The following is a 23,844-nucleotide window of genomic DNA, read 5'->3' as shown; positions in this document are numbered from 1 at the left end:
TATTTTAACTAATTTGAATGTATAACTCGTGACTTGCATATTTGACACCAAATATTTAAAAAATAAATATTACTCAACTGTTTTGAAATAGAAGGTATTTTACTTGAACATTATCATCTAATACATTTCATTTAATTGTTCAATAATATTTGTTGAAGTAGATTGAAGTAGATTCTCACTGAAATCATCTCTTTTAAAAAATGCGAACACAAACACGCTTTTGAAAAGAGCACAATTACTTTTAATTTATTTACAAACAATACAAAAAAAAGAACAATTATGTCTTCTGCAGCATCCTGTTCATATCCTACTCTATTGGGGGAAAAAAGATAAATTAGTAATTTGATAAAATTACTAACACTACCTGACAAAAGTCTTGTTGCCTATCCAAGTTTTAGGAACAACAAAATAACTTGACTTCTAGTTGATCAGTTGGTATCAGAAGTGGCTTATATGAAAAACAAAGGCCTCTAGATTACACGTATTTTACCAAAATAAAACATGATCATGCCTTGATTTTTATATTTAATTACGACAGTAAGGTCTGACTTTGCTTAGACAAAAGTCTTGTCACTTAGACTGAAATAATGTCCAGTATAGAATATAAAGTCATGGTGCAGTGGAAAAAGAATTAATATTGTTTATGACTCCCATGAGCTTGGAGGACTGTATTCATACATCTCTGCCATGACTCAAATAACTTTTTAATAAAGTCATCTGGAAAGGCAAAGAAAAGCGTTCTTGCAGAGTTCATCAAGATTATCTGGATTCATCCTCAATGCCTCCATCTTACCCCAGACATGCTCAATAATGTTCATTTCTGGTGACTGGGCTGGCCAATACTGGAGCAACTTGACTTTCTTTGCTTTCAGGAACTAAGATGTGGAGGCTGAAGTAAGAGAAGGTGCGCTACCCTGCTGAAGAATTTGCCCTCTCCTGTGGTTTGTAATGTAATGGGCAGCACAAATGTCTTGATACCTCAGGCTGTTGATGTTGCCATACACTCTGCAGATCTCTCGCATGCCCCCATACTGAAATGTAACCCCAAACCAAATTTCTATGAGACTTTTGGGTCCATGCGGATTCCAACAGGTCTTCTGCAGTATTTGTGATGATTGGAATGCAGTTCAACAGATGATTTATCGGAAAAATCTACCTTCTGCAACTTTTCAAAATTATCAACTAAAAGTCAAGTTCTTATTTGTTGCTCTTACAACTGAGATTGATGACAAGACTTGTGTCAGGTAATATACACTTCTAATCAACCCCACCCAAACCCTCTTGATATCTAGAAATTCAAATTTAACAGTGATTCATGTGAAATTATGAGACTGAAAAAAAACAAACCGTTGGGTTTTTATTTCCGATGCGACTTCTTGGATGCAGCAGCCTCTTTACGGCCCTGTCTTAAACCCTGTTTAAAAAAATAAGCAAAAAGTGAAAAAGCAGGTGGACAAAGAGATGCTTGTAAATTACAAGAAAAATAACTGTACCATATAGTATCCAGTGTGATAGCCGCTCATATACCAAGAAATCAGCATACTGCCCAAAGCCTCGTCGTCCTCCACAAAGTCTGGACTCATTGGTGGCGGTGGTGGGATCATCTGCACCAATTCATCACCATTACAAATACACTCATCCCACTCTCTGTAAAGCTTTGACCACACTCTAAAAATGTTGGGTGGTTGATGTAACCAAAAATATAGTAAAATAATGGACAAACCTAAACGTTAAATAATATTTAAACCTTTTAACCCAATGATTGTGTTTGTCCATATCTGACCCACAAGAGTGAAGATCCACCCATCCATCCTGTATAATCGATTTTTAACCTTTGTGTACTGTTCAAATGTACTACCCTTTCGTTGTGTTCATAGCTGTTTTTGCCATTATGCCTTCCTTTATAACAACATTTTTTTGATTGCAAAGCCACGACACCATATAATCATGCATTCTTGATTGTTGAGGCAAAATAAGTAATTTTTTTCTGTTGATCATCAGTTGGCAGCATAACACATATGTCCACATATATGCCAGAAACATAATTGGCACATTTATGTATAAAACACAATGTATGTCCCATATATGTAAAAATAACATCTATGTCCACATGTATGTCAGAAAGATACATGTCCATATGTGTAAAGCACATTTATATGTCTCATAGATGTCAAAACATATATGCCAGAAACATACATGTCCCCATATATGTCAGAATCGGAACATTGGCATCGCTAGGCCTATTTTAGGGGGGCTGTAGCCCCCCTATATTTCTACTCAGCCTCCATAAAACTTTTCCGATTAGCTCATAAACTGTAGACCAAATTATTGTGTCTGTCCCCTTTAAATTTGATATGAAGATGGCAGCAGAATTCGGCTCCTCCCTGACTTTCATTTTTCAATTGATCAGCAAACCGCAGCTGTGCAGAGCGAGAGAACAAGGTGTGTGTTTATTGATAAATTGTTATAAAATATGCTTATTTGCAGTTCTTTGCTATGGATACACTTGTATCACTTGTCATATAGGAGCAATCGGGTTTCCAATCATCTGTTTCCTCAGTGCTCACCTCATAATCACAGCTGTTTCCTCCAGCGAAAATGTAACTCTTAACAAACATTTAACTATTTTTATACCAAAATGAACTACCAATATAAAACACATTACAATGCATGTGGCATTACAAATACCAGTCATGCACAGAAAGTATTAAACACAGCGACAGAACCACTTAGTGAATGTACTCATTTTAACTGTCAGAGTCACTGACAGAAACATCACATGTTGTCTTGTACTAAAAATATTCCCCATTTTAATATTATGATTCAGTTCGTGAAATATGTGAATTAGCCTGTACTGCTAGTTTAGCATACACCCTACCATATTAGTCAAACATTTTAAGTGTATAACTATTACATTATTACTTATAAATACATTAGGATTATATATATATATATATATATATATATATATATATATATATATATATATATATATATATATATATATATATATATATATATATATATATATATATATATATATATATATATATATATAATATACACACATATATATATATATATATATACACATATATATACACACATATACAATAAATAATTTAGATGTTTGAAACATGAATGTCCTAAATATTTCAGAAGCATATATATATCCACATATATAATGTCACAATGTGGACAGAAAAACATGTCCACATATATTCCAGAAACATAAGTGTCCATAAATGTAATACCCTATGTAAGGGTAGTAAGGTGTAAGGTGTCCCATATACTCTATGTCAGAAATATATAGGTCCACATATATTCCAGAAACATATGGCACCAATAACCCTTTAGATCTGGCTTTTATAGGAAGTTCAATGGAGTGAAACAGCAGAATATAGTGTGTGTCTGCATAAATACACTTACTATGTTCTAAAAGCTGAGCTGCATATTTTTTATTTTCTCAAACATATCAAGGTAAGTGTGCAAAGGTCTATCTCTCACACATACTCACGATGTACTATATAAAAGTCAGTAACTAAGCTTATTTTTTGCACTGTAAATGATGATTAACAGTATTAAAAAACAAATTCACAAAGTGTACCTCTTCCCAACAGGGAAAACCAACAATCAAGAATGCATGATTATATGGTTATAGCTTCACAATAAAAAATGTGGTTATAATGGAAGTGAATGGGGCAAAAACAGCCACAAACACAACGAAAGGGTAGTAAATTTGCCCTAAGTGTATTGTTAAATTTTAGAAAAACTCCAAAGCATTTTCCCAAAATATGTGTCAAAATAAGAAGTCACCAGCAATCATTCCATTTGCTGAAACAGAAAGTTGTGGGCAAATAAGAGCTCAAAACACCACAGAGTAGATGAAAGTATCCCCAACAGCACACAAGGGTTAAAAATACACATAGGTCTGAAAAGCAGATTGTTTCTACCGGTGGACCGAGTGGAATCATGGGAGGCCATCCAGGAAAGGAAGGACCAGGACCTTCTCCTCGTTTGCCATCCATCTGAAGAAAAAAAACGGTCTCTCAGTCTTGTGTGTAATGCACATAACATGCTGGCACACACACTCACTCACAAAAGATTGGAGATCACAAGGAACACACACAAGCATTCAGAAGTACAAATAACAGGGACTTGTGTTCGCCTATATTAATAAACATAGTCAATCCAGAGTGGATACACTAATGAATGGATACCTTTAGACATTACCTTCAGACACATATTAATGCTCATAATGAGTGTATGCCACATTTATGCTTGTATTTAACCAGAGATTCACTTGTGGACATCTTTATCTGTTGAACACAAAAAAAGAGATTTTGAAGAAAGCTGGAACTACTGACTTCCCTAGTATTTGTTTTTTTCCTAAATTCCTACTATGGAAACCCCTACAGGTTCAGCATTCTTCAAAATATCTTCTTTTGTGTTTGACAGAAGAATGAAATTCAAAGGTTTGGAACCTTTTGAGGTTGAGGAAACAATGAGTTATTTTTCTGTGAACTATCCATTTAATCTCAGGTGTAAACAGGGTCTATTTACAACATCTGACTTCAGAGGTGCAGTAGGTGATTGTCTTCAGAATCATTTTTTGTTGTGCTGGTTAAAAGTCTCTGTTTATTCCGATAGTAATGATTAAAGTAAACTAAATGTATTGATATGTTTTTTTTATATTCTGGGTAATGCACAAGACAAAAAAGTTCATCCAATGAAAAATTGTCAGGCCAACAAATAACTTAGAGCGCCTACTATAGATTAAATAGGGTCATATTTAGGTTGTATGGGTCTCCAACAACAGTCTAATATGCATGCAAGGTCAAAAAAACACTTTCATGGTCTTATAATATGGATTTATTTTAACCTACTTATTCCAGGGACTCCCATATGAACTGTCAGCGATTCATTTGTTCCCAAACCCCTCCTTAGCGCGAAGCTAATCTGCGCTGATTGGACCGATGACAGCCTGTTGCGATTGGTCGACACTGACAGGCTTCAGCGCGAGACAGAGTGAAATGCCCAGCACAGCTTATCAACAATATAGAAGTAGTCAGAGTGCATAGTGTATGTGTGAGCATACCTGCCAACACTCCTGTTTTTCCTGGGAGTCTCCCGTATTTCAGACCCTACTCCAGCTACCTACCCATTTTATTTATTTTATTTTGCACATTTTGTACCCACCCATCAGATTATTAATTTTACCTTTCAGAATATTGAATTTTCTGCTCTGAACAAAATGTAGCGGTTTTTGTTGCCTGTGTTTTTAATGCTAGTTCTCCCCGCCCACCGTTCCCATGTGCCTAACAGAGTGTGCCTCAATCTCTGCTTTGGCTGCGTCAGATAAACGGCACAGTGACAGAAAATACTCAAGTAACATTTGTGAAAAAAACTACAGTAAGAACTTTCCAAATGATTATTTGATGTATTAGTTGTGGAGTTGATTCAAGATTTTCTGTCACAATGAGTCAAACACAATGTTGTTACAAAGTTCCCGCACACACATACACAGCGGACACACACACACACACCGTGTGCGTTTAACTTTGCACTGTTTTTGAATTTCAAATGTGACGGGATACACATTACTATTCACTGCTGTATGGATATCCATTATGTTAATGTACTAAATAAGCCTGATTTAACGTCCACAAACCAGGATTGAAGCGTCTTCTTTTATAACTGTACTGACATGCGGCTGTGGTGATAAAGTAAAGATGGTAAAATCGCTGTAATTCATTACAAACATGCACTGTTTTAAAAGCGTTTTAAACTTGTAAAACTCATTCTTGATCACATTTGATGATGATTGATGATCACAGAGAGCTGAACAGAGCTTTTAGTCCCAGTTTATTTGCGCACGTCCTGTCTTGTTGATTTAATTATACGCGTTACTACGGAGACATGTTAATACGTGGCTGTCAATCAATTTGGTGGTCAGGAAAACCACACTCCTACATCACGTTGCAATGTGCCTCAAAAGGGGAAGGATTTGGATTCTATTTTAATATCAGGAAATTACAAAAAGAGATTTATATTCTTTATATTACTCCAAATTGACTGTGGACACACTATACCTACACACAGTTCAGTCCAAACAGCTTACAAAAGATAATTTTCATCATAGGGACCCTATTAATACATAATGTTTATGCCAAACATAAAAATGTCCATATATTACTTTCTATTGCTATTATGTGAACAGTCTGTATTTTTGGGTGAACTAACCCTTTTTGTATGTCTGCATGCAAGCAAGTAAATGGCAGTCAGAGATGTTCACCTTTTTAAAGTGGGGTGGTGGTGGTGGTGGGGGTCCAGGTGGGAAACCGGGAAACCATGATGGGGGTCCCATTGGAGAATTGCTTTTAGATTTGTGCTTTGCATGACCAGACTTCTGTGGGGTGAAGGAGCGATCACTCTCTTCTGTGGAGGACTCTGCTTCTTTGACCTGTATTAAAGCAAACAAACGTCAATATTATGCAACTGTAGAATTCAATCCTTAAATATCCAAGTGATATAAACGTCACACCCTACATACATTTGCCGTCTTCAGAGCATCTTCATCCATGTCTGGAGGCTCAGTCAGAAGGTCACCAAGTTTCTGCTCCTCCTCATTGCCATAATCCGCGTAAAAGACCACACAGGTGCCCTTCTCCTGGTCGATTGAGGTAATGGTGGCAGCGTACAGGTTGCCATCTTCAGACCAGAACGCATAACAGGAGTCTCCAACCTGCCACTGCAAAACACATTCAGTCCATCAGCATCTGCTTGTATTAGAACAGGGTTTCTACAGCTTTCATCAAATCAAATTTAAGACTTTTTAGACCATTATGAACGAAATTAAAGACTTGCACTAGGCTAAACGCCAAGGAATTTTTCTAATGGCCCGGTTAAAATGTTTAAATAACTATTAAAAACAAACTTAACTTAAGGAAACTTAAGACCTGTTTAAAATTATTTAAGACCTACAAAAAAATATTTCAGTGAATTTAAGACTTTTTAAGGCCTAAAATTAACTTTTTGTAATTTAAAACATTTGAAGATTTTTTTAAATGAATTTAAATAATTTAAAACATTTTAAGCAGACACCCTGTAGAACTCCAAATCAACTGACAGACGGTTTGTGATTACCTCTTTATCGGGTGCTGCGTTGCATCTTTTTCTGCTCTTATTCTTTTTGTTGTTTTTCCGCTTCTTCCCTGGGTTGTCATTTTCTTGTGGGGTCGCACCATCCTCACCTTTCAAAGCATTCTGTTGAGTAAAAGAGGAGAAAAACAACATCGAGTTTACTAAAGAAAGATAAACTTAAATGTAACTTTCTAAAGATCACTGTTACCTTGAATGATGCAACAGCTTTATCGTATGCTTTAATCAAAGCTGTATCATCCCAAATGTCAGAATCATCACTCTGAAGACAGAGAAGGGATCATTAAACACTCAACTCTGGGCTATGCTACATTTTTGCTGTTTTTCTAAAAGGATAGTTGACTCAAGACTGAAAATTCAGTCATTATTCTCCCTCAAGTGGTTACAAACCTGTTTGAGTTTCTTTTAGCTGCTAAACACAAAAGATATTTAGAAGAAAGCTGAAACCTCGTGACTGCTGACTTTCATAGTGGGAAATGCAAATGCTATGGAAGTCAATGATTACAGGTTTTTAACTTTCCGAGTAAATACAGAATTTTCCGTTTGGAGTGAACAATCCCTTTACCTAACTGTAAAACTAAATTACAAAGGTAAGGAATAATAAAATAACTTCTATTAGATGTGCAGCTAACAAAACAACAGCTAAAAAGGAGTAAAAGGAATCAGATATGCTCATTTCAATTTAAATAACGAGTCTAGCTAAATCTAACATAGCGAATTATCTTTTCTTATAAAAGGCTCAATACATACTTGACCCGTGCCACGACAAAATACGACATCTTCTGCACCATTGGCCATGGGGATGTATAAAATGTAAAATATTTCCCAAGTCCAACGTGCGCCACTCTGATGAACGCAGCTGCTGATGACGTTCAAATCACGCGACGCTTGCCATGTCCGATTCGCGATTTAATTGTTCTTTTGAGTCGGATCTTTTTAGCAGTCGTAGTGAATCTTTTATGACTCGATAAGCACATTCGAAGGAAAGCTCATGTACAGATAGATTTGGTCAGATATGTCGGCGTTTATTCAGTCTTATTTTATAAGTGACTTTGAATTTAGTTTTAAACATATGTTGTTTTTTTCGACGATTCAAAATAAAATTTGGGAAAACATACAATACCGGTGAAATGTGAGGGGTCAGGGTTTTTTTTCCCATGTTTTTTTTGTAAGGAAATTATTGTGTTCATCATGGTGGCATTTACTAAATGTAAAAATTGTTAAAAATGTATTACAATTTTAAATAACTGCTTTTTTATTGTATGTAGTTTCAAATTAAATTACTACTCCAGTCATTACTGCTTTTATTACAATCACCATTAATAATAATAATAATAATAATAATAATAATATTAATAATAATAATAATTATTATTATTATTATTATAGTTATTATTATTATTGTTGTTATTATTATTATTATTATCATCATTATTATTATAGTTATTATTGTTGTTGTTGTTATTATTATTATCATTATTATTAATAATAATAATAATAATAATAATAATAATATTAATAATAATAATAATAATTATTATTATTATTATAGTTATTATTATTATTGTTGTTATTATTATTATTATTATCATCATTATTATTATAGTTATTATTGTTGTTGTTGTTATTATTATTATCATTATTATTAATAATAATAATAATAATAATAATAATAATAATATTAATAATAATAATAATAATAATTATTATTATTATAGTTATTATTATTATTGTTGTTATTATTATTATTATTATCATCATTATTATTATAGTTATTATTGTTGTTGTTGTTATTATTATTATCATTATTATTATTAATAATAATAATATTAGAGTGATTTCTGAAGAATCATGTGACTCTGAAGACTGCCGTAATAAAGCTAAAAAATTATCTGTAAAAGCACTCGAATAAATTATTAAATTAAATTATAAACTACTTTTGAACAGATATTTTATAGTGCAATAACATTTCACTATTTTACAATTTGTTCTGTATTTTTAATGAAATAAATGCAGCCTTATTGAGCAGGAGAAGCTTTTGACCAGTAGTGTACATAATTAAATTATGTTTCATATTAGCCAAGCTTCATATTAATAAAAAGGTTTCTTGGCTCTTCATATTTATTTGTTCCATTAAGACTGTCTCCTTATATTCTTTCTTTGTGTCTCTTTGTAATTAGCCTACATTATTATTGTTTTATTATTACCCTGCCATCATGTTTGTTTTTGAGCATATTGCTGTTTTATTTTATGTATTTACATTTTGCTTTGTTTCTTAGTTTATAGTTTTTATTTACTTTTTATTAACCAATCAGGCTGTAATGAAACTGGAATATATGAAATTACAACAAAAAAGACTTGCATAATATTTAATAAACAAAGTGTCTGATGTGAATTCTCTAATTGTCCAAAAGGTTAATGGTGATTTTTCTTTAAGCTTTCTTTAAGCTATAGACATGTTGTTTTGGGGTTTTATAATAAAGAAAAACAATTCCTTGGTTCAACTTTTCGTATTAACCTCATTTTATTTATTGGAAAGTTTTTTTTAATACACAAATGCAAATATAGTCAATGTAAGCCAATTTTTTTCTTTTTTTAAACGAGAATTGGAACTGTACCTAAAAACCATCACGGAGTCTCAAAACAAGAAAGCAATTAAAACATAAAAAACATGTGCTTTATTCAATATTCTGCATAAAAAAAAATTCTTGTGCCCTTGCTTATTTTTTGTTTCTTTTTCTTTCTCATTGTCTTTCTTTTCCTTCACCTTTATTATATTTCTTAAAAAATTGTCACATTTCTCTTGTTGCAAAAAGTAATATTTGTATTGCTTGTACTATACTTCTATCCGTTTGTATTTCTATCTGTTGTAATTGCCTGATGTTGTTACAATAAAAAAAGTAAAAAAGAAAAAGGTTGTCATAAATAAAACTGCTTCCTTTGAGTAACCGGTTCTTTGAAATGAACCGTTCGAACAAACCGATTCACAAAAACGACTCGTCAACAACAACTCGGGCTTGCCGTTGCTATGCAACTTATGCTTCCCCCGCGTTAAAACTGCTGCTTCCGACGTTAATGTACCTGTAAATATCTAAAATTCATAATGCTGGATGCTGCTTTGAGTTCATACGGAGCTCAGGTTGTGCTGGCTTCATCGGGCGACGAGAATCATCCACCGGAGAACATTATCGACGGGTTTGTGGACTGTGAAGAGCCAACTAACTGAATTTAGCTAACGCAAACAAAACTTTGGATGAATATCTTTGTCTCATAAATGTGTTTCGTTTATTTCCATAGAAAAACAGAGACGTTCTGGATTACCACAGGCCTGTTTCCACAGGAGTTTATCATCCGTTTCCCAGACAACATGAAGATTCTTACACTCTCCATTCACAGTTACAACAGTAAGCATAAAAATAAACAGTTATGGGATGCTATCTAATATACCGTTGTCTAATGTAGTTTATTTCATTGCAGTTCAAAAACTGAGGATAGAAAAGAGCACATCCGACGATGTTGATCATTTTGAAGAGGTTGCAGATACAGGTAGATCTGAAACCACTCGTGTTACACTGACATTCATTAACTTTCCTGTCTATTTGTTTATTTTTGAGCGTCATATTTACGGGAATATTGTTTGTTTCAGAGTTTGAGCACACAGAGAGCAGCCTGCAGGCCAACGACGTTTCTGTGAGTTACATTTCATTTAATCTTCACATACAGTAAAACACTTCATGTTGCACACTCATGATCCCATCATTTTTCCTTTCTCTCCAGGTAAATGTATCAAATGCAACACATTTGCGGTTTGTTATATTGTCTGGATATGACCATTTTGTGTCTGTGCACAAAGTTAGTGTAGAGTCATGAGATCCGCATCTGTTTTTGTACATTTTCAACAAGCATCTTTCATCTAAAGCTTTGATATAAAATTAACCACGTGGCTCACTGTATATTTTTCTTAAATAAATCTTTCTTAATTTTTCAGTTGTTTATTCAAGTATCCTCCAGTGTTATTATGACTTCTGAATCATCTTTAATCAAAATAAAGCATTAAAAATACATATATTGGATGAAAAATGTTAATGAAAATTTGCCCTGACAACTGTAATAAAAGTAATTGTATGATTCAACAAAAGCTAAAAGTATTAAAACACAGATGGAAAGGTTTTAAAATAGGCAACAAAAGATGACAATTAAAAACATTTTAAATATAATTTAAATATACAAATTTAAAAACAACTAAACAGACAAAACTTTATAACAGTCCTACACCCTTTCATACATAAATAAATGCAAATAAGCAATACATCTCTGGCCAGGGGCGTAGCGGACATTTTAAAAGTGGGGGGGACGGCTGTATGAGATCATATGTTCATATAATTTTTAACCACCTGTTTCTAAATGGTCTGTCTCTAAAATGACTAAAAATGGTCTAAAATGACTAAAAAATGGTCTGTCTGCTAAATGACTAAAAAATGACTAAAGTGAGGGGGACGGATCCCCCCTGTCCCCCCGGTTGCTACGACCCTGTCTCTGGCGTCTTCATGTTGTAAAGTAATTTTGATTTCCAAAATCAGAGCACATTGATTGTATTATACATATTAAACGATTTGTCTAAATGGACAAAAACTCCGTCTTTATACTACTGACAGTAAACTATCAGAGATGTTGGACCATATTAACAACAAATAATTCAAGTACATGTATTATACCTAAAAACAACCAGATATCCACACAACATATGAAACGCATCACTAATTGGTTTTATGGATTTTACTGTAGATGTCAAATATACAAAGACAAAACACGTTAGTGTGTAGAGCCTAAAATGGAGAGAAAATCAAGTGTCTAATCTTTCACAAAACCAGATTCACATTCTGAAGACCCCAAAGCGTGTTTTCTGTGTGGGGGCATTGAGAGCAGCACTTAGACTTAAACCCAGGACAAGACGAGTGTCTGCAGGGTCAATGATCCCATCGTCCCACAATCTAAATGGTTAGAGAAGTAAAACAGAGCAAAAATCAGACTAGGCACATGTAGAAAAAGTAGTATGCCCTTGTTGTCTGGTCATAACATAAACTGTACAATTTCAAACATGAAGGGCATTTCACACCAAGGATTAGAACTATAAATATAATATTTGACTATTTTTGTGTCCACACCAGCAAACAAGCTTTATTTTTTTTAGATTATGCTTTTTTATTTTTGCATTAGTCAGCAGATGTCTTCAGTGAACTGTGTTTCTAGCGCATCTGACCAGTGAATCCAGCTCTTGTAATCAGTCTAATCCAATGGAGAATTTAGCAAATCGCAGTCAGTGTAGTGGAATAAAAACACCACAAAAAACATTTTCCCCAGCAATTTCAATAGCGGCAAAGGTATTTTTATACGTCAATTTGCCATCTTAGCCTGCAAAACCTCCATGTATATTTTATCATTATTTTCCATGATATAACAGTTATAACGATCCATGATATAATAATATTGTATTCTAGATAGTAAATGTAATGAAATAATGTTTGAAAAGAAGGCTTAACATCAAACAGCTTTGTGCTTCTCCACAATGTGGTCTGTAGCTTTAAATTTTGCAAGCAGATTATATTTCAATGGATTCTGATTGGCTATCAGTGTTTTATTGTTTAATAAGCTGGAGTTAAAAACGATCCTGAAAATGTATTCAATTACATTGTTTCTCTTGATATTTTAATCATTATGGTTGTGTTCTGAACTTTTTGTTTGATGTTGCCTTTCAGGCCAGTATTGAAGACATTTCTTCATGTTTCTTCTTCTTTCTTCTTGTATTACTTTACAAAACAATTCTATATATATAAAAAAATATCTTTACCTAAATATTTACTAATGTACCCAAAAATGTACCTCTGTTTAAAAAAATAAATCAACACACCCCTTGTTATAAAAATAATAAACTACACTTTCAGTATCGTATCAGCATATTAGAGTGGTTTCCGATGGATCACGTGACAGTTAAAACTGCTAAAAATTCAGTTAGGCCGTCAAAAAAATGACATTATAAATTACACTTTAAAATATACTTGTAAAAATGTATTATTTTATTGTTGTTGTTTTTTAATATCAGTTGTTTTTTTTAATATTGTTCTTTTTTCAAATAAATGGTTGCTTAGTGAATGCATATAAAATATTTTGTTTTGAACACTGAAACATACTGATGTCAACCTATTTACCTGGCACTGGAATAATATGGGTTTCCCTCCTCTTCAAAGCGTTTGATAATTGGTTCTTTCATTGCAGCTTCCTGCTCTGCGGTAAACTGGAAAATCACCACAAATAATAATAAATAAAAAAACAAAAACAATTATTTATAAAGATTCTTTAAAAAAATAGAAAAAAACTAATTGAACTTTCACGAGATCTAGTTCGGTAATATTCACAAAACAAGATCAGTACATTTGTTTAGTTTTTCATCTTTTACCTCTTTTCCTTCTCTGGCCTTCTGATCCTTGGTGATGGTGGCTAGGACAGTGGCGGCCTGCTCTCCTCCCATCACTGAAATGCGTGAATTAGGCCACATGTACAGGAACCTGGGCCTGTGAGGTGCACATAGGGGCTGTTTATCTCAAGCTCCTCAACTATATTCTTTAGTTAATCAGACACATTCAACATATTTTTACTGTTGTGCCTTTGAGCAGGGATTTTTCAGAAAGTACCGTTCATTTATAAAGCTTACCCATATGCTCTGCCGCACATCCCATAGTTCCCTGCGCCATACGATCCTCCAATGATGACGGTAATTTTAGGCACATTTGCACAGGCCACAGCAGTCACCATTTTAGCCCCATCTTTAGCAATACCGCCAGCCTCATACTCCCTGCCAACCATGAAGCCTGAGGAAAAGAAAGGGACAGAGAACATTATGTGATGAAGGCAATTTCACTAGGCATATGAGAACGTTTGTATTCTCTCAGAACATTTAGTATCAGTATCGTAATTGTTCAGATGAAGTATAAATACTGACCTGTAATATTTTGAAGAAAGAGGAGTGGAATGTTTCTCTGACAGCAAAGCTCAATGAAATGAGTTCCCTATAAAATAGACGTTTTTTATTGTAGTGGTCTATCCAACAATGGAAAACAACTTGATGGGTGACACATCAACTAATTTGAGTTTCAAGCGCACACACACAAATACATGGATGACATGGACTAGGTTTTTAATGTACTTTATGTGAACTATTCCATTCAAGAGCAATATATTCTCTGCCTTTAGAGTTGCTCTGTAATTGCTACTGTAGGGTTTTGGTATTTCTAATCTTGTTTTCTTGATTAGACATTAGACATGTTCTATGTTACATTATAATTATATTAGACACATGCATTAGACATGATGAATTATTTCCAACTGAAAAGGAATATTAAGTAGAGGGTGGCGTTTTATTTTTGTGATCCAAGCTCCAACTTGCCTCAACACACCTGCCTGGAACTTGTATACCTAAGGTGCGTCCCAAATCGCATACTTTTGCACTATACTATTTTGTAGTATAAATAGTGCAGTCACACTGAAAACTCTAAATAATAATAATAATTAAAAAAAAGTGCACTTTAATTACCCGCATATACACTTATTCAATCGTTAAAATCAAGTGTGGCAAGTTTACAAAATCAATGGCCGCTGTTTTGCTCATGTAGCGGAAGGGGTGGAGCTTCCGGGCACTCATGTTGGATTGCTTTATTTATTTTGGATTGTGAAAGTAAAATTCTCCTACAAGAGTGATTATGCCGCCTCCTGATGGTGAATGCGGTTATACTCATGGCAGGTATTATTTCGTAGTTTGGTCATTTATTTCCCTAAATTGGCAACCGTCAAATGTCATCTGGGAAACGGTTTGTATTTCTGCTTATTAAAAAAAACTGTTCCATTTGGGACGACACTACATACATATGCTCTGCTGTTGAGTGTGCAAGTGCAAAAGTACATAGCGCATAGGTGCATAGTGTGCCATTTGGGACGCAACTCTAGTAAGACCTTGATTGGCTTGTTTAGGTGTGCTTGATTAAGGCTGAGGCTAAACTCCAAGGACACCAGCCCTCCAGGGACAAGTCTGGTGACCCCTGCCTTAAAGGAACATTCCACTTTTTTTGTAAATAGACTCGTTTTACAAGTTAAACAGTTGAGTATTACAATTTTTTTAATTTACTCAGCCAATCCTCGGTTCTGGGACTTTTATCTTAGCTTAGCATAAATCATTGAATCAGATTAGCATCTTGCTTAAAAAAAAAAGTTTGGTTCAGATGATTTTCCTATTTAAAGCTTGACTCTTCTGTAATTACATTGTGTATGAAGGCTGACAGAAAATAAGAAATGTTTAATATTTATACTTTTATCTGGTTCAGAACAGGGATGAAGTGACTCTGACCTTCTTTGCAGATTCTGAGAACAGTACACCATTATTGCCAATAATTCCCACAGGATAGCCAAATATCCGTGCAAAACCTTGAAAGCGAATGAAAGAAAGAACAAAGCATGTTCAAAAATTCATGTTGAAATTAATCAAATACAAAAAGATGATTATGGTAAAACCTTCACCTGTGATGAGTGTGTCTCCATAGAAGGCCTTGAATTCATCAAATTTACTGCCATCAACAATACGAGCAATAACCTGAAAGTCAGAACTGTCTTTAAGTTCTTTCTCTTGATGCATTTTAATATTCTAGTATCCCAGTGATCAAGTTGTGAGCAATACCTCACGAATGTCGAAGTTGCGTTTGAGGTTGTCACCCACAATTCCATACAGCTCATCGGCAGGAAACAGAGGAGCTTCAGGAGGTTCCACAGTAACCTAATAAACAGTGGCCGATAAAGGATGAACAAAATCAGCATTAAAATAAAAAATAAAAAAATCAGACAGATTAATCATCTCTGAGAACACTATAGCAGTGCGTCCTCACGTCGAGATTCTTCTTGTAGTTCAGGCTTCGTACAGCTTTCCGTGCAAGATGAAGAGCATGATTATCATCAAGGGCGTAGTGATCAGTTACGCCTGACTTTCTGAGGAAACACAAATGTTCAAACATGACTAAATGAGCAAAAATCAAGCATTATATTAATACAAACATCTGGGTGATTCTCAAACCTGCAGTGAAGATCTGCGCCTCCCAGGTCTTCAGCAGAAACCTCTTCACCTGTAGCAGCTTTTACCTGTTTAAAACACAACTGAACATTTACTACTGCTCAAACTTAACCAGTTAAGTCAAACTTAGCTCATACCAATGGTGGTCCACCCAGAAAAATGGTCCCTTGTTTGCGAACAATGATGCTCTCATCAGCCATGGCAGGCACATAGGCGCCCCCCGCTGTACAGGAGCCCATTACCACAGCAATCTGAAATATTACAGGTAAAACAGATTTACCATGATGCATCAGCTCCTTTAAAGACAGATGTAGAAAAACAGTTTATCTCATGGCGCATTTTATATTCACTTATGGATCTATATTGAAAATTGGCTCATATCAATGGTTGTCAATGCCTAAGCCAAGTAAATGAAGGCATCCCATACTGGCTTAGTTATTTCTATAGGTATTTTCTTCTATAATTGAAAATTATTATTATTTTTAAATCTGATTTTAAGACTGATGATGCATTTTCCATGTTATTAACACTGTATTTTTAAAAATATATTTAATATTATTTAAATAAACATATTTAATTTATAATGCTAATGCTGAGGTAAGAAAACAGCTTTAAATAACACAAAACTAATACATGCCACTATGCCCGTTAGAGGAATACATTTATTTACTGCAGTGTTTCTCAACCACGTTCCTGGAGGATTACACAACATTGCATGTTTTGGATGTCTCCTTTGTCTGTTACACCCATTACAGGTTTTTCGGTCTCTGCTAATGAGCTGATGATCTGAATCAGGTTCGTTTGGTTAAGAAGACATGGAAAAAGTGCAGGGCTGGTGGTCCTCCAGGAACGTGATTGAGAAACACTGATATACTGTATATGCTTGTCTGTCAGGCCAATGTTGTTGACTGTTGTCGCCATCTTGTGACTGAATAATACATAGGTTACTTGTTCATTAGGCATATCAAAGTTACCTCTCTCATAAACATGAGCCTGTTTTGACACATAAGTGTTGCAAACAAGAACAAGACTAAAATAAAATCTAAACCCAAATGCTTTTAAATCCAAATAATAAACACACCACACACCAAAACAATGTCACATTTCCTCTTTTTTACTATATTTTTCATTAAAAATAATTTTGTGTGTGAGCTTGTAGCATTTTAGTTAAGTTAAATGTTGGATAAGTATTTATTAATTTCTTTTAATCATTAATTAATTCTCACTCACTGACTCTCCTTCAGCTTTGTCCCTGCTTTATCAGGGCTCGCCACAGCAGAATGAACCACCCATTTGAATTATTTGTTGTTTATATATTTATATTTACTATGTGATAATTTTATGATTAGTATAATCTTATTGTTTATGTAAAACACTTTGAATTACCATTGTGTATGAACTGTGATATATAAATAAAATGAACTTGCCTTAAATCATTTTAAAGCCATTCCAATTGAAATCCAACAAGCAAAACAAAACAACGCACAAAAAAATAATATTAATAAAAAAGACCTGTGAAATTCCCTCTGAGGAAAGCCGGGCCTGGTTGAAGAAGATTCGTCCAAAGTGATCTCTGTCTGGAAACACATCTGCCTGTCTGGGTAAATTGGCTCCTCCAGAATCCACTTGAAAAAGAAGAGATCCGAGTACACCTCACTTCTAAAACTCCAAGCATTAGTAGAAAGGTTTTATTCTATACATAACATGAAGCCTCTCAGAGGACTCACCCAGGTATATGCATGGCAGATGGTTTTGCTGTGCGATCTCTTGTGCACGGAGGTGTTTCTTTACAGTAACTGGATAATAGGTTCCACCTTTGACAGTAGCATCATTGGCAACAATTAAACATTCCACCCTGTGGTACACAGACACACAGGGAGTTAGAATTCATCATCTCTCGCATGATATTATTAATACAAACATAGTGTGTGTGTGTGTGTGTATTGTTTGCTTCTCACCCTGATACTCGACCAATACCAGTGATTATGCCTCCCGCAGGAACCTCCTCCTTACCATATAACTGATAGGCAGCAAACTGAGAAAACTCCAAAAAAGGAGACCTGCATTCAGGCAAACAGTAAAACAAGTTCAGTGTGAAATTGAAGAGCCAGGACCATTTCAGTGACGACATTTAGTTTGTTTATAACAGTGACTGCATCTGAAATCACATATACTATAGGTGGAAAACAGAATGGTTAAAGTAGTAAACCTGGGCCTGCATTCGTAAAACTTTTAATCTTACCACTAAGAGTTCTGCTAAACAGCAGTAAAAATGTTAGCAAAGAGTTTTCTATCGCCCCCATGTGTCACATTTCTTTCAACGTACACTATGGATGCATTCCAAATGGGATATAATCGCCCTCTAAAGGGCACTTCGGAGTGAAAAAAATCAAGGTTGCCATATTGAAGCGTCATTCCAAGCTGAAGTGCTCAAAAATGGTCACTTCGAAAGGCCCTTTGAGAATGAAGAATTTTGGAAAATACCCTTTAGGCCATGATCCTTGTTTGGTGTCACACGCTGTACTCAATTTATAAGGGCTCATCCTTATGCTCTAATCCAGGGGTGCCCAAACTTTTTCTTATGAAGAGCCAAAAACCGAACTTGAGTGAGGCTAGTGAGCCGAAGGTAAATGTAGTTGCCATAGGAAATTTCCTAATTTATTTTATAATATTTAAAAATAAGTAGAACACCTTGCTTTATATTAACTAATACTGAATCACTTATTTTACATTTTATAATCAATTTATTACAGTAAAAACATCTAATTTATAACAGAACTGAGTTACACTAGTAGTTGCTCTGATTTCCTCACCGATGTCTTTTGCATAGTCCTCTATCAGTCAAGTGACATCTTTTTACATTTTAAAAAAACTGATTTATTTAATTTCAGTTTGCTTTTTTTGTAGTTCAGCAATAAAACAAACAAAAAAGAAAAAATATGTCAAATTAGAAATGATGATCTCTTTTAAAGACATTCGCCACACCCCTCTCCATCCTTCTTATTTCTTTTCTCAGATGGGATGGTAGGCCAAATCAAAGGTTACTATGGGCCAACTTTGGCCCGTGGACCCTACTTTGGGCATCTCTGCTCTAATCCCTTCAGAAGGACCCTTCCTAACGGAACCCACCCTCTATGGTCAGTGAATAAAACGGAATGGCTTAACTGACCAATCAGAGCTCATTGTGTATTTCTCAGGGAGGAGCTTCACAGAACCAGGAAGTCAACAGACTATTTTAAAGAAACCCTGGAGTACTTTTTTGAGATGTTAACATATTTGTGTGTGTTGAGCATCAGTTAAGACAACTTTAGCACCTGTCAGCTTTAATTGTGGGGAAAACTGGATAATTTTGAGCTTTTGTTAGCTAATTTCATCTTCCGGGTTTAAAATTTTTTTTGGGGCGATATCAAAATCGGTGACGTAGCGTGAATTTGCTAGCGGAGTGATGACGTATCGGTTTGTCATTATTATTCATAGTGGAGTTTTCTTATCCTATGAGAAGACCCTGCTTCTTAATTATTCATGAGAGCAAGTGCTTTCTGAAGGCAAGGCAGACCTGCCAAGCTGTGAGACCAAGTCTGCATGCCACGGGTCGTATGTGTTTGTTTCCATGATCCGCGGGGTTTGTTGCATGTTTTTCCCTGCAATTCTGTCCGGGCCGATACAGGAAAGCTGTTGGTTTGCAGCAAACATTTTGTCAAGAAAGCTGTACGAGAATTGAACTTTGAATGGCGAACTTTGTCTTTTATAAGTTGAGTTTGTTAACATTCAGACACATCGCCTATATCCATGCTGTAGTGGTCACCTGTTTTTAAATCCTCCAGATTACCAGCAGGGCTAATGGTTAAAATAGACAGGGCAAGAGACCTGCTGCACTGCTATCCACTGTGACTGCATTCAGACCCGGGGATTGAGGAGGAGAGAAGTCTTCCTTATTTATTGTGTTTATATAAACATGATTATCTTTATAAATGACATAACAAATTGTGGTTTTGTGTATATGAAATTACAAATAACAAATGTAGCAGGACATTAAATTACTTACTGTTTATTTCTTTGAATTTTAACTTTGTGAATTATAAAATCTTGAATCTCCTCACAGTTTGTGTCTCTTTTTGTGAGCCAACTGACATTCGCTCCCCTTTTTTCCCCCTTCTCTGCTAGACACGCCCACCCCTCCCTCTACTTGCAGCGCTCCGTGCCCATTTCTGAGAATTTTTAAAAAAAAAGGTTGACTTGAACAGAAAGAGAGGGGTTTCATGACCCTTTAGGAAGAACAAAAACAGCACCTAATTTTAGAACATTTGTATTGACTTGAAACTTTATTCTGAATCTGTCTGCCTATCGTTAAATAAGAAGCTGCCAAAACAATTGAACTGCTAAAAAAAAAAATTATATTATCATTATAAGCATTACTATTAAATGATCAAATCCCTTTTGGTACACCTATGTAAAACTCTACACAATTTACTTATGTTTGAGATATTTATTTTTTATTTCTTTAGATTTTTTATTTTGTTTTCTTTAAATATTTTTTTTCCTTAACCTCTGTAACATTTGTGTAACTAGCTGTACAATAAATATGTATAATTTGTATTCAGGTCACATGATATTAGTATAAATAATTTTTTTTTTGTATTTCCTGTTACTAATGTCAATAAAATTTTTTTTAAAAACAGCAGCATAGACGTAAAAACACCTGAAAAATAACAAGATTTTATAAAAATTGAAGCATAAAAAATAAAAAATGAAGCATTACAATACACCCCATAAACTCAAGCAAACCTTGAAAAACAGATACTTGACCACCACTTTAATGACAGCATCTACCCAAGAGAGTATGTGCTTTCAGATGCAGCCAGTACATTTGTTTTTACCCAGGATCCAACAGCCTGTCAATGCGTTCCCGAGGCAGGAGCTTTCCTCTGGATGTGTGTAGGTTTCTTGCTTTTTCTCCACCTCCTGTAAAAGTGACAGTGTTGTGTAAACATTAGTGTGTGGATATGCTAAATCTGCCACAAAATACCCTCATGGCATAGTTTTATTCACTGTTTAGTGGTTTAAAGTAAATACTTTAAACTTGCTCACCGAGTTTGATCTTCTCTGCTCTGTCCTTCAACTCCTTCACCAGTGCTTGCATTCGCTCATAATTTTCCTTAAAAGTGAAAGAATGGTTCATGAAATCAACAAATGCAAAGTTTATTGTATAAATAATCATAACTTGTTTTTAATGTTTTAAAGTGGTGTCCCCACATTCATCTTTTTTTTCTGACATTGACCTTGGTGACCTCACAGCAGGTGAGTGAAACTTTTCATAGTTAAGAATTTCTTTGATAAATATTATATAGAAACAATTAAATTTGATTAACCATTTCCAATTTATTTATAAATATGCTTTGATAAACTCAAATTTAAGTTCTTTGAGGAAAAAAAACTAATCAAAGGCACTTGAGAAAAAAGTAGCTCTATAATGAACTGTTTCCTTCTGTCAGTAAAACGTAGTCACATTAAAATATGCATAACATACAGGTTTCCATACGTTTAAATACACTGTATATTCATTACAAACAAATGTAATATTAATATTAAGATGTGCTCTGTAAATACTCATCTGCATGTTTAATTAAAATAAACATATTTCAAAAAACCTCGTAACGTTAGCGTTCTAATGTACTTACAAGTGAAACTGTTGCACACATCGATTCATTAAAAATAATGAAATATATTAAATATAAAAGGTATCCTCTTGAAATATATATATACGCACTTTAATGTTTCTTTAAAATATGCATACATGTTAAAAATCTTGTTTCCTGTTGCCATTTTATAGATTCATCTTATGTAAAAACACATTTTGTCTTAAAGTCTCAACCTGTTAGTGAAGAATTCAAATAAGTTTCCTTTTCTTCTTATTTATGTAACGTTACTACATCAAACTTATTTTCCAGTCTCTTAATTATTAACCATAACTCAGAAAAAGTAAATATATAAAACGTCTGTAGCAGTGTTTTTTGTGGTGGCCAAGGACACAACATGCACGACTGTCGGCAGATAGCAGTAACTCGAGTCCGAGGCTTCATTCGCGGCCTACCTGAAATACTGGAGACTGTGCGTCGGGCTGCGAGCCCACTGTCGCCACTTTATCCGCATGATATAATCTGGAAACGGCAGCATTAACACTCCTGCTCCGAATGAGAGAAACTACCGGTTTTGCATAGTGCAGAATCATGGTTCATCCTCTAAGGACGAACTCTGGCTGTAGCGTCCTCTGACCTGACCGCTTCAATTCGGTCGGACAGCAAACAGTTAACGATGAAGTTTTGCTCACTTCTCCTCTCTGCCAATGAGAACTGGTAGAACAGGAACAGCCCCTTTTCCTTGGACATAAGTCATATGGCAGAAAAAGAGAAGAAATGTTTTCTATTCGTAGTTCTGTAAGTATTGCAGTTTAATAAATTGTGATATGGAAATTAAATAACGAAATAAACGTAGATACCCATAAAAACAGCCTTCATCATTTTATTTACAGTACTTCAAAAAAGATGAATTCAATTAAGAAATAAATAAAAACTAAACGTTTCCTAATATCCTTTTCTGACTAAAGCACAAAACTTTTGTAACAAATATCCACCACTGCATTTACGATTTGCATTTTCACATCTTATAATCAAATTACACAAATCAATATACACTCATCGGCCACTTTATTACACCTTACTAGTACCGGGTTGGGCCCCTTTTTACCTTCAGAACTGCCTAATCCTTTGTGGCACAGATTTAACAAGATACTGGATATATTGACATGATAGCATCACACAGGTGCTGCAAATTTGTCGACTGCATATCCATGATACAAATCTTTCGTTCTACCACATCCCAAATGTGCTCTTTTGGATTGAGCTCTGGTGACTGTGGAGGCCATTTGAGTAGTGAATTCGTCATGTTCAAGAAACCAATTCACACTTTATGACATGGTGTGTTGCTGGAAGTAGCCACCAGAAGATGGGTACACTGTGGTCATAAAGGTATTTACATGGTCAGCAACAGTACTCAGGTAGGCTGTGGCGTTGACTAGTTGCTCAATTTGTACTAATGGAAATATCCCCCACACCACTACACTACCACCACCAGCCTGAACCTTTGATATAAGGCAGGATGGATTCATGCTTTCATGTTGTTGACACCAAATTCTGACCCTACCATCCAAATATTGCAGCAGAAATCAAGACTCCTCAGACCAGGGAACCCTTTTCCAATCTTCTATTGTCTAATTTTGGTGAACCTCTGTGAATTGTAGCCTCAGTTTCCTGTTCTTAGCTGACAGGAGTGGCACCCGGTGTGGTCTTCTGCTGCTGTAGCCCATCCGCCTCAAGGTTTTATGTGTTGTGAGGTCAGAGATGCTCTTTTGCTTATCTCGGTTGTAGCGAGTGGTTATTTGAGTAACTGTTGCCTTTCTATCAGATCGAACCAGTCTGGTCATTCTCCTCTGTCCTCTGGCAACAAGGCATTAAAGCCCACAGAACTGCCACTCACTGGATATTTTCTCTTTTTCAGACCATTCTCTGTAAAGAGAT

The 23,844-nt window shown here is 34.9% G+C and overlaps 3 protein-coding genes across 3 annotated transcripts; 1 reads left to right on the top strand and 2 right to left on the bottom strand.

Moving 5' to 3' along the window:
* Positions 1–218: 218 nt before the first annotated feature.
* On the bottom strand, positions 219–8,048 carry smn1 (survival of motor neuron 1, telomeric). The gene is made up of 9 exons (XM_056456975.1): positions 7,912–8,048; positions 7,352–7,423; positions 7,147–7,266; positions 6,554–6,751; positions 6,296–6,463; positions 3,954–4,028; positions 1,494–1,604; positions 1,348–1,414; positions 219–312 (listed from the first exon to the last, which is right to left on the bottom strand). Exons 1-8 carry the CDS (start codon positions 7,957–7,959, stop codon positions 1,358–1,360), a joined length of 849 nt encoding a protein of 282 aa, XP_056312950.1. The 5' UTR covers positions 7,960–8,048; the 3' UTR covers positions 219–312; positions 1,348–1,357.
* Positions 8,049–10,154: 2,106 nt separating this feature from the next.
* Positions 10,155–11,179, top strand: hspb11 (heat shock protein, alpha-crystallin-related, b11). The gene is made up of 5 exons (XM_056458189.1): positions 10,155–10,356; positions 10,459–10,565; positions 10,639–10,707; positions 10,808–10,851; positions 10,939–11,179. The coding sequence occupies exons 1-5, from the start codon at positions 10,265–10,267 to the stop codon at positions 11,029–11,031; spliced, it is 405 nt and encodes a 134-aa protein (XP_056314164.1). The 5' UTR covers positions 10,155–10,264; the 3' UTR covers positions 11,032–11,179.
* A 743-nt stretch (positions 11,180–11,922) lies between these two features.
* mccc2 (methylcrotonyl-CoA carboxylase subunit 2) lies at positions 11,923–22,590 on the bottom strand. The gene is made up of 17 exons (XM_056458187.1): positions 22,362–22,590; positions 21,359–21,425; positions 21,148–21,232; positions 18,229–18,330; positions 17,998–18,125; positions 17,783–17,895; positions 16,408–16,521; positions 16,274–16,338; positions 16,089–16,188; positions 15,884–15,979; positions 15,727–15,799; positions 15,557–15,633; positions 14,159–14,225; positions 13,871–14,027; positions 13,616–13,730; positions 13,368–13,453; positions 11,923–12,152 (listed from the first exon to the last, which is right to left on the bottom strand). The coding sequence occupies exons 1-17, from the start codon at positions 22,497–22,499 to the stop codon at positions 12,035–12,037; spliced, it is 1,701 nt and encodes a 566-aa protein (XP_056314162.1). The 5' UTR covers positions 22,500–22,590; the 3' UTR covers positions 11,923–12,034.
* Between the last annotated feature and the right edge of the window lie 1,254 nt (positions 22,591–23,844).

The sequence above is a fragment of the Danio aesculapii genome, chromosome 5 (genome assembly GCF_903798145.1).
Source record: "Danio aesculapii chromosome 5, fDanAes4.1, whole genome shotgun sequence".
Taxonomy (NCBI): Eukaryota; Metazoa; Chordata; class Actinopteri; order Cypriniformes; family Danionidae; genus Danio; species Danio aesculapii.
Note: the sequence above shows the minus strand (reverse complement) of the source record. Positions and strands in the feature narration are given on the sequence as shown.

Excerpts from the sequence above, each read along its gene's own strand:
- smn1 (XM_056456975.1), bottom strand. The coding sequence starts at position 7,959 with ATGGCCAATGGTGCAGAAGATGTCGTATTTTGTCGTGGCACGGGTCAA. Across the intron at positions 6,752-7,146 it reads ACGCAGCACCCGATAAAGAG|TGGCAGGTTGGAGACTCCTG; the intron begins GTAATCACAAAC and ends TGTGTTTTGCAG. Across the intron at positions 4,029-6,295 it reads CACCACCCCACTTTAAAAAG|ATGGATGGCAAACGAGGAGA; the intron begins GTGAACATCTCT and ends TTTTTTCTTCAG.
- hspb11 (XM_056458189.1), top strand. The coding sequence starts at position 10,265 with ATGCTGGATGCTGCTTTGAGTTCATACGGAGCTCAGGTTGTGCTGGCT. Across the intron at positions 10,357-10,458 it reads CCGGAGAACATTATCGACGG|AAAAACAGAGACGTTCTGGA; the intron begins GTTTGTGGACTG and ends TTATTTCCATAG. Across the intron at positions 10,852-10,938 it reads TGCAGGCCAACGACGTTTCT|GTAAATGTATCAAATGCAAC; the intron begins GTGAGTTACATT and ends CTTTCTCTCCAG.
- mccc2 (XM_056458187.1), bottom strand. The coding sequence starts at position 22,499 with ATGATTCTGCACTATGCAAAACCGGTAGTTTCTCTCATTCGGAGCAGG. Across the intron at positions 21,426-22,361 it reads CACAGTCTCCAGTATTTCAG|GAAAATTATGAGCGAATGCA; the intron begins GTAGGCCGCGAA and ends TTCACTTTTAAG. Across the intron at positions 16,522-17,782 it reads CCTCAGAGGGAATTTCACAG|ATTGCTGTGGTAATGGGCTC; the intron begins GTCTTTTTTATT and ends GTAATATTTCAG.